Here is a 15036-nt window from a genome sequence, read left to right on the forward strand (position 1 = left end):
GGAAGCGTACGCCAATTTGGGCGCGGCTGACTCGAGTGTTTCTGTTGTCTCAAACGGCGTAAGCTGCAGGAGCCTTAGCTATGCCGTCGCAGGGCCGCTGTTGGGAGACCCTGGAGGCGCTGCGCCGTTCCGACAAAGGTCGCCTCTGCTACGACCGCGACTGGCCTCTGCGGGGCGAGGTGAGCGGTGGCGCTGGAGGGGTCGCTGGCCCTTCCGATCCCTCGCCACGGACCCCTGCTGTTACAGAGCCCTGGGCGTGTCCTGCCCGGGACCCCGTGGGTTCTTTCTAACCTGCACTTGTTTCTTGACTACTGTGTGTGCCTCGCCCTTTCTACGGTTTCTGCCCTCTCCTGCCTATTCGAGTCTTTCGGGGGAGCTCTCCGTGCTTTAGAGATGCCTTTTTCTCTGAAGGCTTCATTACTACCCGCAGCCAGACCAATTCTGGCTCACAGGGTCAGTTAATTTGCTGTGCATCTCTTGTACTGGGCGATCCACGTTTTTAGCAGCGAACGGTAAAATTGACCTAATTTACTCCTGCCAGTGTAAAGACCAGATTTTTAGAAGACATCAGGCAGACAGGAATTGTTTAATGGTGGCGTGGTCACTGTTCCTAGGATTTGCAAAGCTCTGTATTAGTATTAGACCGTAGGGGTTAGGGTGATGTAGAGACAATTAAGGCATAATTCTTGTTCCGGAGTTGCTGATGATTTAGCTACAGATAGGAAGCGTTTGCCTGTCTTTTATGTCTTTGACAGTTTTAAAGAGTAGATACCTTACATTCTATAGGAGAAATCCCAGTATGGATCTATCTGGTGTAGACTCAGGATATTCATTCATGGCAGGAATACCACAGATCATGATGCTGCGTTCTCAGTAAGTCACACCAGGAATCACAGATGCTTCAACCCATCCCCAGTACTGGAGATGCTAACCTTGATCACCAGGTTGCATTGGTATCTGCCAGATATGACCACCTAATTCATCAGTTTTCTCTTTGTAACTAATTAGTATTTTGTGGGGAGGTATTCCAAGATTACACTAGTATTGTTTTCCCCATGAAACTTCCACCTTTAGCATTCATTAATGGTTTCTGCCTGAATCAGAAGCCTCTCTGCTGTAGCCATATAGTGTTTATTTATATTCATCATTCCTTCTACACTTGTTAGCTGGCATTCTACCTTGACGAAGAGTTTTAATTATATCAGCATGGACTCCTGGGTTCCTGTTTTTTTAATGAGTGTAATCCATTACTTGTGACTTTGTGCATGTTCATTTTCAATTTTGTGGCAAGTGTGTCTTACGGATACTCTGAATTGAGATTTCTAGGTCAGAAGGAAAACATAGATTTAGTTCTGTTATATATTGCCACGTTCACACACTTCTCCCCTCAATAATGGATGTATCAGTTTGCTTTCCAGTCAGCAGTACATGATCTTGCCTGTTGGCCCATTGCCTTGCCAACAGAATGTGTTGCTCTGATTTTTATTTATGCTTAGTTAATGGGTAAAAGTGAGATCTCAGGATAGTTTTGCAGTGCATTTCTCTTTTGATAAGATTGGATGTTTTTTCATATTTTCAAGAGCCAGTTTTATTTGTGAATTGCTGGTATTGTGTCTTTTGCTCACTTTTCTTTTTAGGTTTCGGTATGTTGAAGTTTACAAGTTCTTTTATGTACTAGGAATAATAATAGCCCTTATCTGTATATGCATTGCTTTTTTTGCCCCTAATCTGTCAGTTTTTTCTGGTTATGGCGTTTTTGCTTTTTACATCTGAAACTTCAGCTCTGGGATTTATTTTGGTGTAAGGAATGAGAAAAAAAATGTTGTCTCAGCATTACTTCAACAATGTCTTTAAAATGAGCTTCATTATTGTTTAAAATGTGCATACAGCCTGTTTGCTTCTCTGTTCTGATTATTCTCCTTGGGTTTATTGTCCATGGGTTGTGTACGTCTGGTGCAGGTCACTATCTCCACCGCAGCATTATTGACCTTGTGGGCTGGGTTGGGTAAGTCTTCGTTGTCAGGGGTGCTTTATACGGTGTTTACTGGCATCCCTGGCCTCTTCCACTAGCTGCCGGTAGCACCCTCCCACTTGTGACAACCAAAAATGTTCCCAGGCATTGCTGTATGTCCCCTGGGGGGTAAACTGACTGTACTTGAGAACCACTGATCTAGGTAAAATAATTGTTTGCAGGTTTTTTTTTTGAGACAACAGTAAATATTTATTATCTCACAATTTCCATCAGTCAGAAATTCAGAAGAAGCTTGATCGGGTGACTTTGGCTCCAGGCTGCTCAGGACATTGCAGCCAAGGTGGAGTCGAGAGACGGCAGTCAGCTGAAGTCTCGGATGATCTGCTTTCATTCTCATTCGCCTGCCTGTTAAGTCAGTGCTGGCTGTTATCAGGCCACAAACACAGGTTCATCAATACTTACACTTGCTCAGAGGGCTTCGTAAGTGTCCTCAAGACCTGTGCAATTTCTGTTGGTCAGAAATCTGGGCACAGCTTAGCTGGTTTCTTCTTGGTGCCTGTGACTCAGAATCTCCTCAAGATCGTAGCCAGGGCTGCAGGGGTCTCAGGGCTCAACCAGGCTAAGATCCGCATCCAGGCGAGCTCACATGGCTATTGGCAGACCTCAAGGCCTCAGGGGCTATAGGCTGGAGACCCCAGTTCCTCTCCATAGGGTAGCTGACTTTTCCTCAGAGCCTGAGAAGAGCACGGGAACACAGCAAGGCAAAAGCAGAGTCTCTTTGTGACCTAACTTCAGAAGGGACATCCATCATCTTTGTCGTATTCTATTGTTCAGAACTGAGTCACTTCTTATTGGGTATAAGTGGCCCATAATCTGGTAAGGCTGCTGGGAACCCTGTAAGCAAGGTACCAGGCCAGTTCTTCCAAGGGGCTTTGTTGGCTTTATAAAGTCAATCTTAGTTCTGTAAAGCGGTTCATATCTGAGTTGACGCACGTGTCTCTCAGGTATGACATTCCAGTCAAAGCCTTGGTAATATAACCAGTGTTTATAATTGGTCCTCCCAAGTTATCCCAGATGAGCCCCAAAAATGATGCCGGGGTTCTTGTTCACAGAGCCAAAGAGTGAACTTAGCAGTCAAGGTAGGAGAGCAAGGCAGAGGCTTTTATTTAGAGAAAAAGTGAGAGGACAGAGCTCCTGGCCCAGGCCAGGAGGGGACAAGAGAGCTCCCGTTTGCAGTTTTTGAGTAGTTATGTGTCAGGTACTGTTCTAGGTCCTTTATGTCTATTGCTAATTTAATCCTCCCCAAATCCATTGAGGTGGAGTCTTTACTATACCATTTAAGGAGTGATGAAGTTCAGGCACAGAGGGGTTAGATAACTTGCTCGTTGTTATACAGCTAAATGGAATGCAGATATGGAATTCAGACCAAGACAGTTTGATTCCAAACTCAGTACTCTGGATCACTGTTACAATGTTTCTCCATATTTCCTGGTAATATTTTCCTGACATTGAGTACAGTTCTCAGCCAAAATGTGCTGTGTGCTTTAACTGCAGTTAAATGGTGTAAGTTTCTCTGGTTTAAAGCACTGTACACCAGACATCTTAGAGACAATAGTTATAAATCCCACTTTATTTAAGCCATTGCTTTTTATGTAAGGAACTACTTTTTTATTGGAAATATAGTTGATATGCAATATTATATTGATTTCAGATGTACAGCATAGTGACTCAGTAATTACAAACATTACTAAGTGCTCATTAGGTAAGTGTAGTCTCCCCCTCATGACTATTCCAAGATATTACTCTATTACTGGCTATATTCTCTATGTTGCATTCCCATTCCTATGACTAAGTTATTTTATAGTTTGAGGTTATATTCTATCCCCTTCACCTGTTTCATCTATCCTCCCAACCCCTCCCCTGTGGTAACCAACAGTCTGTTGTCAGTATTTATGGGTCTGTTTCTTTCTGTTTGTTTTGTTTTTTGGATTCTACATTTAAGTGAAATCATGTGGCATTTGTCTTTCTCTGACTTATTTTGCTTAGCATGATACTGAGACAGGGACCCTGGGTGTAGTCAGAGTAGGGTGAGGGCCTCTGGAAAAAGACCCCTACCAAAACTCCATATTAAACAATTAAAGACAGTCGCATTAATTCTCCAAAGTAAAATATTAAACTAGGAATATAAGCATTCTTCAGTGAAGATTGGTTAAAACTAAAAAGTCAGGAATAACCTGGCCTGGAATGTTTGAACATCCCCTAGATAGGAAGATACCTCAGCATAGCCCATGTCTTGTTTGTGTCAATTAAATGAGGCTATTGTAAAATTTACTTTAGCGGCTAAAAGGCCCAGTTTATCTTTAACTTTGCCCAGATGCTGCTTTCCTCCTCCAGCCCTAATCAAGTCAGTAACTCAGCTCACCTCGAAAGCAAGACAAGCAGCCTTGACTGATACACTCCCAAACCAAGAAACTGCTATTCTGAGAAAGGATCAAAACAGTAAATTTCTTATGTTAACTCCACAAAATAGTCTGGAAAACTGATAAGAAACTTAGTGTCTCTTTAAAAATAAACACTCAGAGACCATCTGGTGGATCCACATCCCTAACTCTTGGTCTCTCAACTGCCTATAAATCCCTTAGACAACACACTGCCATGGACTCTTTTGTCCCCTCCTGGCATAAGCTGGGAGCTCTGTTCTTTCACTTTATCTCTAAATAAAAGCCTGTACCTCGCTCTCCTACCTTGAGTGTTTGTGAAGCTCATTCTTTGGCTTCGTGAACAAGAACGCCGGCATCAGTACCCTTTAGGTCTATCCACGTTGTCACAAATGTCAGGATTTCCTATTTTTGTATGGCTGAATAATATTGTGTATATGTACAACATCGTCTTTATCCATTCATTTCTTGGTAGATAACTTTGTTGCTTCCGTATCTTGCCTACTGTAAATATTGTGCAGTAAACATAGCTGTAATATATCTTTTCGAATTAATGATCCTGTTGTCTTTGGGTTAATTCCCAGAAGTGGAATTGCTGAGTCATATGGTATTTCTGTTTTTAGTTTTTTGAGGAACTTTGATATTGTTTTCCACAGTGGCTGCACCATTTACATTCCCAGCAACAGTGTAGGAGGGTTCCCTTTTCTCTGCATCCTCGCCAGCACCATCATTCATGTCTTTTGGGTAGTGGCCATTCTCACTGGCATGAGTTGGTACCTCATTGTGATTTTGATCTGCGTCCCCGCTAATGAGTGATGTTGAGCATCCTTTCATGCGTCTGTTGGCCATCTGTATGTCTTCTTTGCAAAAATGTCTATTCAGGTCCTCTGCCAATTTTTTAATTGGGTTGTTTGGGTTTTTTTGGTGTTGAGTTGTATGAGTTCTTCGTAGATTCAGGATATTAGCCCCTTCTTGACTATATCGCTCGCACATATATTCTCCCATACAGTAGGTTGCCTTTTTGTTTTGTTGGTTTCCTTTGCTGGGCAGTTTTCAGTTTGATGTAGTCCCACTTGTCTATTTTTGCTTTTATTTTTCTCGTCTGAGGAGATGTATCCAGAAAAAAATTACTCATGCTGAGGTTCACAAGATTCTTGGTGGTGTTTTCTTCTAAGAGTTTTATCATGTCATGTCTTATGTATAGGTCTTTAATCCACTGCTAGTTTACTTTTGTGTATGATGTAAGATAGTGATCTTGCATGTAGCTGTCCAGTTTTCCCAACACCATTTAATGAAAAGACTGTCCGGTCCCCATTCTATATTCGTGCCCCCTTTGTCATGTATTAACTGACCACATATGTGTGGGTTTATTTCTGGTCACTAATTCTGTTCCATTGATCTATATATCTTTTCTTGTGCCAGTACCATACAGTTTTAATCAGTGTTGTAATCACTGTTGTTATACCTTTTTTTAATAAGCCTATTTTCATTTAAAGAATTACATGTTCATATCAAAATTAAAAACAAAATTTAAGGGAAATATGTCACTCATCACTCAAGCATAACTTTATTTCCTTTATTTATTTATTCTTTTTAGTGTAATAGTATTTTTTATTTCTGATAATTGTAGCCATATTGATTTAACCTCTTGGTTTTTCGCTTAGAATTGAATCTTGGGAAGAGCGAAATGGAGGAAAATGGTCAAATGATACAAACTTCCAGTTATAAAATAAATAAGGAATGGTTATATAATGTACAACATGATGAATATAGCTAACACTGTGTGCAATATAAAGAAAGTTAAGAGAATAAATCCTAAAGGTTCTCCTCACAAGGAGAAGTTCTTTTTTCCTTTTTTATTCTTTTTATTGTATCTATTTATGAGAAGAGAGTTGTTAGGTAAACTGACTGTGATAGTCACTTCACTATATATGTAAATCAAGCCATCATGCTGTACACCTTCTACAGTAATGTATGTGAATTGTTTTTCAATCAAACGGGGAAAAAAAATTTAATGTTAAGTATATTACATAGGATTCACAGTATTTTTAAGTGACTGATATTCCACTGAGCATGTATACGGTAGTTTACTTCAAAATTCCTCTTGTGTTCATTTCTGTTCCAGCATTTCAGGTTGCTTTCAAATATGCTTTAATGACCTTCTTTGTACATTGTTCCTTTTTCCGTAGTTAGGGTTATTTAGTCCCATACCCTAAAAGTAGTCAGGGTCATTATCAAGAAACTACTGTGCTTTCTCTTCAGCTCTGATTGTTAATACAGTTACTTTGCATCTTTGGTATGTATAAGTGTATGTATTGGGCATTCTTAGATTCTCAGTAAGGCTTGTAGTGGATTATAAGGATAAAATTATCTTTGATTGCTGAGATCAGATGACATGCAAGTTGGGCTTCACCCTCTTCTTCTCTCTAGGATATTTTAGAAGAAAGTACGCGTCCTCCCAAGCTATCTCCTTACTGTGGATGGGTGATAGATCATGTCTTAGCCCATCATCAAGAGAGCCCACTTCCCTCGAAAACTTCTGCTTCAGACCTAGACCAGCCTTCATTTGTTCCCACATCTCCTGTCAGAAGCCCCGCCTTCCCACCAGCCTCCTCAGCACCAAATGGAGCCAAGGTAAGGGTTTTGATCAGCTTAAGACAAAAGACAATGGTGGCCATAAAGCTGAAGTGTTTAATATCGTCCTACAACACTTGACCTTACCCGGAGAAAAATAATGACTGCTGCTTCTTGTAGCTGTTTGTAGGGACAATGTTTACTACATCACCCAGTGTTCTTTTTATGGAGACCCAGAGAGAGAAATTCCCCTCTGATGAGCATTGCATCTATTTAACTCATAAGGTCTCCCTTTTTGTGTTGGCTGCTGGAAGGCTTAGTGTAAAATTTATACCAGCTCTTGAATTTATTTATCATTCGCTCTGCAATGAATTTTTACCCTCTTTCAGCTCTTTTGTCCCCAATTTTGTTTCTCCTACTTAAAAACAGTTAAGTTGTTATTGGTGGTGTCCTACCTATCTGGTGCTGGACAGAATTGCTGAGATCCTCTCTGGGTATAAAATTCAGTCATTCTTGAGGTTAAATGAAGTTTAGGAGGGCTTTATATAATGGATTATTGTATCATTTAGGAGTGGTGTTTAAAAAACAGAAAACCAATTTAAACTAGCTTGAGCAAGACAAGGGAGAGAGAAAGGAATTGATTAAATAATTGATTATTAATTAATTTCTAAGTAGGCAGTCTAGGAGTGCATTTAGAATCAGTTAGGTGATCTGTTTTCTGCTTATCTCTGGTTTACATAATTTCTGGCATGATCCAGTGACCCAGACCCAGGCCTTGGCCTCTCCATCTCTCAATTCTGCCTCACTCTTCCTGGTTTATTTTTCATGTGGACTCTATATGGCAAGATGGCTGTTGGTAGCTCTCGACACACATCTTCCTAGGTTAACATCCCCAGATGAAGAGAAAGCCCTCTCGGAAGCTCCATCAGAAAAAGAGAGGTGGACTCTGCCCCAGCTTGGGTCATAGGCCTCATTCCTGAAGCAGATGCAGGGCGACAGAGTACTTTGATCGTAGGCTGGTTGCATGATTACCCCTGAGGCTAGGAGTGCAGAAGAATTGGGGATGTGAATTGGGGTTGCTCCATCCACATGACCTGAGCACAACTGGATGCTTAACAGAAGAAGGGGGAAAAGTTTTCTGGGCAGATCAAAACAAATAGTTAAAGGAGAAAAAAAATCTGCCCAAGTCAACAAACATCCAGTTTTTAAGGAAAACAATTCGAACAGGGTCAGTATAATGTAAAGCACACTGGTCTGACCTACATTGTTTTGTTGTTGCTTCTATTAGTTGTTCATAAATAAGGATGTGGTTTTTGTATAGAGAGGATAATACCAACTTTATCATCCTAAAAGCTTGATTTTGTCATCTTCTTGTCTGTACAGAGCAAACGTGAGTCCCAGCACACAGAATCCAAGGCACTTCCGTCCCCCCGGGGGGTCACAGTGGAAGGCTGCATCCGGATGTATGAGCTGGTGCACAGAACGAAAGCATTGGTAAGTGACCTCTGAAGTAAGGCCAGGTGGGCCACCCAGGGAGCCGCATGTAAATACATTTCCTCGGGGATTATGAATGCCCACCTTGTGCTACTCATCATGCCCCCACTAGCCTGCTCAGGGTGAAATAGAGGGCATGGGAGGATGTCAGAAGATTTGCAGATCTCTTTTTAAATCATTACAGTGCAAGTGCCTGGTGTCTGCCAATTTTAGTCTAATGATTTGGGGGAGGGGGCAGGAGTTGACTGTCCATAAACATTCCAGCCGATGTCTCTACTTTCAGCCCCATGAGCCCCATCTGATTTCAGGCCTGCCATTTCCCAGTCCTCAGCCTCTTGGAGGTTCTGCTGGTAGACTGGCCTCTACCTGAGAGGCGTAGTCTGAGTGTGTGTCTCCTCGGGCTTTCTCCGCTCCGCCCTGTCAGTCCTTGCTCCTCCATGGACTCCTCTCTTCTAGAGGATGTTGACAGTTTTTCCCTGCTGATGATCTTCCTTGTGTGCTCTCTGATGTTGTCTTTTTTTTTTTTTCTTCTCAATTCTTATTTAAACAGAGGCTCCGAGGAGAAAATATATATGCTTTCTTTAATTTGCCTTCTTGGACTGGAAGCTTTAAAAAAACTTTTAAAATAGAGTAACATAATGTATTTTGACATATCTCCATGACAGTGTATGTGGTATCTCATCCTCTTGAAAGGCTGCAGAGTATTCTCCATTATGACACACTGTAATATATTTAACCAGTCCCCATTTAATTTGTTTAAAATTTATTGCCATTATCAACAGGGCTGCAGTGAACAACCTTGCTTATAAATCTTTGCACACGCATGCAAGTATTTCCTTAGGATAAATGCCTAAAGGGGAGCTAGAGTCAAAGTATATGTACATGCTTCAGATTTTGACAGTTAAGATGTCACATAACCCCTAAAAACCATATGGGAACCCTCTTGAATAATAGAAATACCTGGTCCCCTCAGATATAAAGGAAAGGGACTTAGCTAAGTGAAGGTTGGCAAAAAATCTAGGCAAAATAATAGGACAAGGAAAGAAGTGAGATAGGAATGTGCATAGCATGTTGGTGGAGTCAGAGCAAGGATTTCTGTAGAATACCCTGAAACCGTCATGAGATCACAGAGGATGGAGGCTTCAACACTCGGGGCTATTTGGTACTATGTTGGTGAATTCCCACTTATTTCCAGCTTATACTGGTGTGACATAAAGAGTATGGGGCAAATTGGAGGAGTTCACCAAACAGCTGAGTTTAAGTATCAGCCCAAAGGGGCAAACTGACTTGAGCAAAGTTTCTGTGAAGGCAGCACATGATTCCATGCCCTGGAGTAGCCTTGGCATTGTTAGGTCTGATGGGAGGGCATTCCAGGGGGTGAGGGAGGCGGTCAAGGTGCTCCAGAGAGCGGTGCTGCTTCTCTCCAGGAGAGGCTGAGGTGCCGGCAGGAGGAGCAGGAGAAGACGGTGCGAGTGTTCGCTGACATGGCTTCTGAACAACTGAAGCGGTATGATGAGCGGAGGGAGCTGAAGCATCATAAAGAACTCCAGGACCTACGGGAAATGATGGAGAAGAGGTGGGTTGCCCTGGGGGGGTATGACCAGGAATGTCAGTGTGCTCAACTGGAACTCTTTCCCAGCCCAAAACCCAAAGGGAAAAAGAGTCCAACTTATTTTGAATCCTTAAAGTATCAAAAGAACAGAGAAGCTTATAATGTAGAAAACTGAGCAACCTTGGGAAGAGGACCAACATCTGACCGAGAGGGAGGCTGTTAGGAGAGGTCAAACGACCACAGGAAGCATCCCCAGCTCTTCTTCCTGCCATTTTCCCCTCAGCTCCAGAGAAGCCCTGGGCCACCAAGAGAAGCTAAAAGCTGAGCATCGTCACAGAGCAAAGGTCAGAGCCTGGGCAGTCCGTGTGGGTGGTTCAGCGTCTGGCTGTACACTGCCTGCGGAGTCATGTTCTGGCAGTCATGGAGGACCTGGCCCATATGCCTTCCTGCTCTGGGGCCCCACAGGACTCGAAGAATCTAGAGAGAGAAGGCCCAGGAGCCCCTCGGAGAGAGGTAACCTGACAACCCTTCCTGCAGATTCTCAACCTGAAGCTGCGGGAGGCAGAGCAACAGCGCCTGAAGCAAGCGGAACAGGAGCGGCTGCGGAAGGAAGAAGGGCAGACCCGCCTGCGGAGACTCTATGCCCTGCAGGAGGAGGTGCTGCACCTCAGCCAGCAGCTGGACGCCTCGGAGCAGCAGCACAGAGGCCTGAAGGCTGACCTTTCTGCCTTCCGCACCCGCGGCAACCAGCTGTGTGGCCTCATCTCGGGGATCATCCGGGCCGCGTGTGAGGTGAGGGGGCTTCCGAGGGACTCTTCTGTCTTTGACATGGAGAACCTTAAAAACAAAGTTGTTTTCTGATTCAAAACTAGTGCCTGCTTATTGTAGAGAATGGCAAACATCACTTGTCATCTCCTAAGCTAGAGTTAGCCACTGTTACATTTTCTGTTTCTTCCCTGACAGTGTGTGTGAGATTCCCCACCCCAAACTGGGCTCATCTAGGTAGAATTTCATATTGTCACTTAAAAAGTACATGTTTCTTCTGTTTACAAAATACTTTAATTCATTCGGTAATATTTACCTGCTGTTCTTATGGTAAAAATGGAAACTTTACAGAAATGCGTATTGCTTTTCTTTGAGCACATAACTACTGTAATCGTTAAAAGTATTTTGATATTTTTGAGGTGCTGTTAAGAAATGCAGGTATTGCCTTGACACATAGTAGGTATGAAATAAATATTTGATAAACAGATGAAACTGGATACTTCCAACATATAGCCATACTAAAATTTATTGAAAAAAATAATGCCTGTTGAATATTTAAGTTTCTTTATTCTTACTACCATGCATAACACAGCAGCTTATATATCTTTTCCATATTTCTGATTATTTGAGATAAATTCCTAGAAGTGAATTAGTTAAAGAATTTTAAGGTTCTTGATTCACATCCAAAAGTTATACCAATTCACACTTGTATAAATTGTATGTTCTCACCCTTAGTTCATATGTCTACCAGAGTTCATGATTTAAAAAACCAACTTATATGACCTATAAATTATTAAGAACTTTAAGCATTGATCATATCTGAGGAAGAAATTTATTTTTATAGCCTGTTGTTCCCTTTGAATTCTCTCCATGGCTTTTGCTTACCTTTCTTTTTGTAAAATTTCAAACCTATACGGAAGGCGAACAGCCCAGTGGCCCTCATGTACCCATTCCCCATCTTCAGCAAGACTCAACACGGGGCAGTCTTGTTTCATCTATAAACCACCCGTACCCCTCCCCCAGAAGGCAAACACAGAAACATGTTGGTTTATCTGGAAAATACTTTGGTATGTACCTCTAAAAGAGGTATGTACCTCTAAAAGAGGTTTGTACCTCTAAAAGTATGGCCCTTGTATGTACCTCTAAAAGATAAAACTCTGTTAACATAACCAAATACTAATCTTACACCTAAAAAACTACAAAGTTTCCTTAATATGACCAGATATCTAGTCATTGTTCAAATTTCTGTAATTGTTTCAAAATTTTTTAACAATTGCTTAGAAAATTAACATCCACACAGAGTTCAGCCTTTTGGTTTGCTTTATGTATGTCTTCCTCTTCCCAGATAAAAGATAGCTTACTAGATGTACTATTCTAGACTTTGCTTTTTTTTTTTTTTTTTTTTTGATTTAGGGGTTGTTTGAGGGGTTTGGCCCAGTGCTTTCAGGCTGCCACCCCCTGCCCCTATTTTTTTTATTTAAATGTCATTGATATACAATCTTAGAAGGTATCACATGAATAACACGGTAGTTTCAACATTCAACCATATTATCAAGTCCTCACTCCCCAACCCCCTGTTGCAGTCCCTGTCTATCAGTGTAGTAAGACTCTGTAAAGTCATTACTTATCTTCTCTGTGCTGTACTGCCTTCCCTGAGACCTACCTATATTGTGATTATGGATTATAGTGTCCCTTAATCCCCTTCTCCCTCCCCACCCACCCTCCCCAACCCCTCCCCTTTGGTAACCACTAGTGCTTTCTTGGAGTCTGTGCATCTGCTGCTGTTTTGTTCCTTCAGTTTTGCTTTGTTCTTATACTCCACAAATGAGTGAAGTCATTTGGTACTTGTCTTTCTCCACCTGGCTTATTTCACGGAGCATAATACCCTCTAGTTCAACCCATGTTGTTGCAAATGGTAGGATCTGTTTTCTTCTTATGGATGATTAATATCCCATTGTGTACATGTCCCACATCTTCTTTATCCATTCATCTACTGATGGATACTCAGGTCGCTTCCATACCTATTGTAAATAGTGCTGCAATAAATATAGGGGTGTATATGTCTATTTGAATCTGGGATCTTGTTTTCTTTGGGTAAATTCCTAGGAGTGGCATCTCTGGATCAAATGTTATTTCTATTTTTAGTTTTTTGAGGAACCTCAATAATTGCTTTCCACAGTGGTTGAACTAATTTAGATTCCCACTAACAGTGTAGGAGGGTTAACCTTTCTCTGCATCCTTGCCAGCATTTATTGTTTCTTGTCTTTTCGATGTTGGCCATCTTAACTTGTGTGAGGTGATATCTTGTTGCAGTTTTAATTTGCATTTCCCTGATAATTAGTGATGTGGAGCATCTTTTCATGTGCCTGTTGGCCATCTGAATTTCTTCTTTCAAGAAGTGTGTGTGCATATCCTCTGCCCATTTTTTAATCAGGTTGTTTTTTGGGTGTTGAGGTATGTGAGTTCTTTATATATTTTAGATGTTAACCCCTTATCAGATAAGTCATTTATGAATATATTCTCCCATACTATAGAAAGCATTCTTGTTCTACTGATGGTGTCCTTTGCTGTACAGAAGCTTTTTAGTGTGATATAGTCCTACTTGTTCATTATTTATTTTGTTTCCCTTGCCTGAGGAGATGTATTCAGAAGACTTTGCTTTTTTACACATAATCTATCCTGGAGATAACTGCTTAGCAACACATAGAGTTTCCCTCATTTCTTTATATAACTGCATAGAACTCTATTGTGAGGGTGTATGTTGTACAACCATAGTTTATGCCATTTTTGATATAAAGAAATTCTGGGGTTTTTTCCTCATTTAATCCACCTGAAATTTGTTTGATGATTGGTGGGAGATAAAGATCTTAATTTAAAAATATTCATACTGTTTTATCACCACTTTTCCATCCTGATTTGTAAATCTCTTTTACCAAACTAAATACTACCCTGGGAGCTCTTTTGCAATATTCTTTTCTGTTTCCTTGATATGGGTTTTTATTCTTATACCAGAATCACCCTCTTTTAGGTATAGCTGTATAATATATTTTAGTATCAAAAAGGGAAAACTTAACATGAATTTCCTGTAGAATTTTCTTGTTCTACTACCTTGGACAAGTTGGTTTAAAATGAGAGGAGTTGTTGATATACTGGACAAAACCATCAAATCTGTTTATAGGACAGAACATAGAAAATAATGTAGAATGTCTCAATTCATTTTATAATCCTGATAGTTAAATTCTAACACAGTAGCACACACACAAAAATGTGCATTTTGTTCTGATTTATGCAATTTATGAGCAGAAGTTCTAAACAAAAGATAAGCAAATAAAATTTATCAGTGCCACAAAAGAATAATGCATTATAACCAGAGGTATTAGTCAAAGAATAATGTGAAGCTGGTTCAGCTGTTATGAAATCTGTTTGTGAAATTCATTTCATTAATAGGTTAATGAAGCAAAATCATATGTTTATCTCATCTGATATTGTGAATGTGTATGTTAAAATTTGATGTCCTTTCCTAATTAAAAAACTTACACAGTAAACAGAATAAAAATATGTTTCTTGTTAACATGATCAAGAATAGGTATCCATCTAAAGAAGATGTGGTACATATACACAATGGAATATTACTCAGCTATAAGAAAAAAACAGATCCTACCATTTGCAACAACATGGATGGAGCTAGAGGGTATTATGCTCAGTGAAATAAGCCAAGCTGAGAAAGACAAATACCAAATAATTTCACTCCTCTGTGGAGTGTAAGAACAAAAGAAAAACTGAAGGAACAAAACACAGCAGATTCACAGAACCCAAGAATGGACTAACAGTTACCAAAGGGAAAGGGACTGAGGAGAATGGGTGGGAAGGGAGGGATAAGGGCGGGGAAAAAGAAAGGGGGCATTATGATTAGCATGTATAGTGGGGGGGGCACGGGTAGGGCTGTGCAACACAGAGAAGACAAGTAGTGATTTTACAGCAGTGGGCAGTGGACAGTGACTGTGAAGGGGTATGTGACGGGGACTTGGTGAAGGGGGGAGCCTAGTAAACATAATGTCTTTCATGTAATTGTAGATTAATGATACCAAAATTTAAAAATTTTTAAAAATTTTAAAAAAAGGTTCTACAAAAAAAAGAATATGTATCCATCTATGACTACATTTCAGATAATGCTGTTAAAAGTGGGAGACAAATAATATAGCACATTATTACCTTTCTTCAATCTTGTTTTTAAAGTTTTA

At 40.7% G+C, this 15036-nt stretch overlaps 1 protein-coding gene across 1 annotated transcript in view; it reads left to right on the top strand.

The window, feature by feature from the left end:
- GLE1 (GLE1 RNA export mediator) overlaps window positions 1-15036 on the top strand; it is a 29354-nt gene continuing 14318 nt past the window's right edge. Inside the window, exons 1-6 of the mRNA XM_057499094.1 lie at window positions 1-179; window positions 6841-7044; window positions 8368-8478; window positions 9906-10054; window positions 10314-10374; window positions 10568-10822. Coding sequence (XP_057355077.1) covers window positions 81-179; window positions 6841-7044; window positions 8368-8478; window positions 9906-10054; window positions 10314-10374; window positions 10568-10822 — 879 coding nt within the window. The 5' untranslated portion in view covers window positions 1-80. The remainder of the gene's footprint in view (window positions 180-6840; window positions 7045-8367; window positions 8479-9905; window positions 10055-10313; window positions 10375-10567; window positions 10823-15036) is intronic.

This window comes from Manis pentadactyla, chromosome 3, assembly GCF_030020395.1.
Source record: "Manis pentadactyla isolate mManPen7 chromosome 3, mManPen7.hap1, whole genome shotgun sequence".
In the NCBI taxonomy this organism is placed as follows: Eukaryota; Metazoa; Chordata; class Mammalia; order Pholidota; family Manidae; genus Manis; species Manis pentadactyla.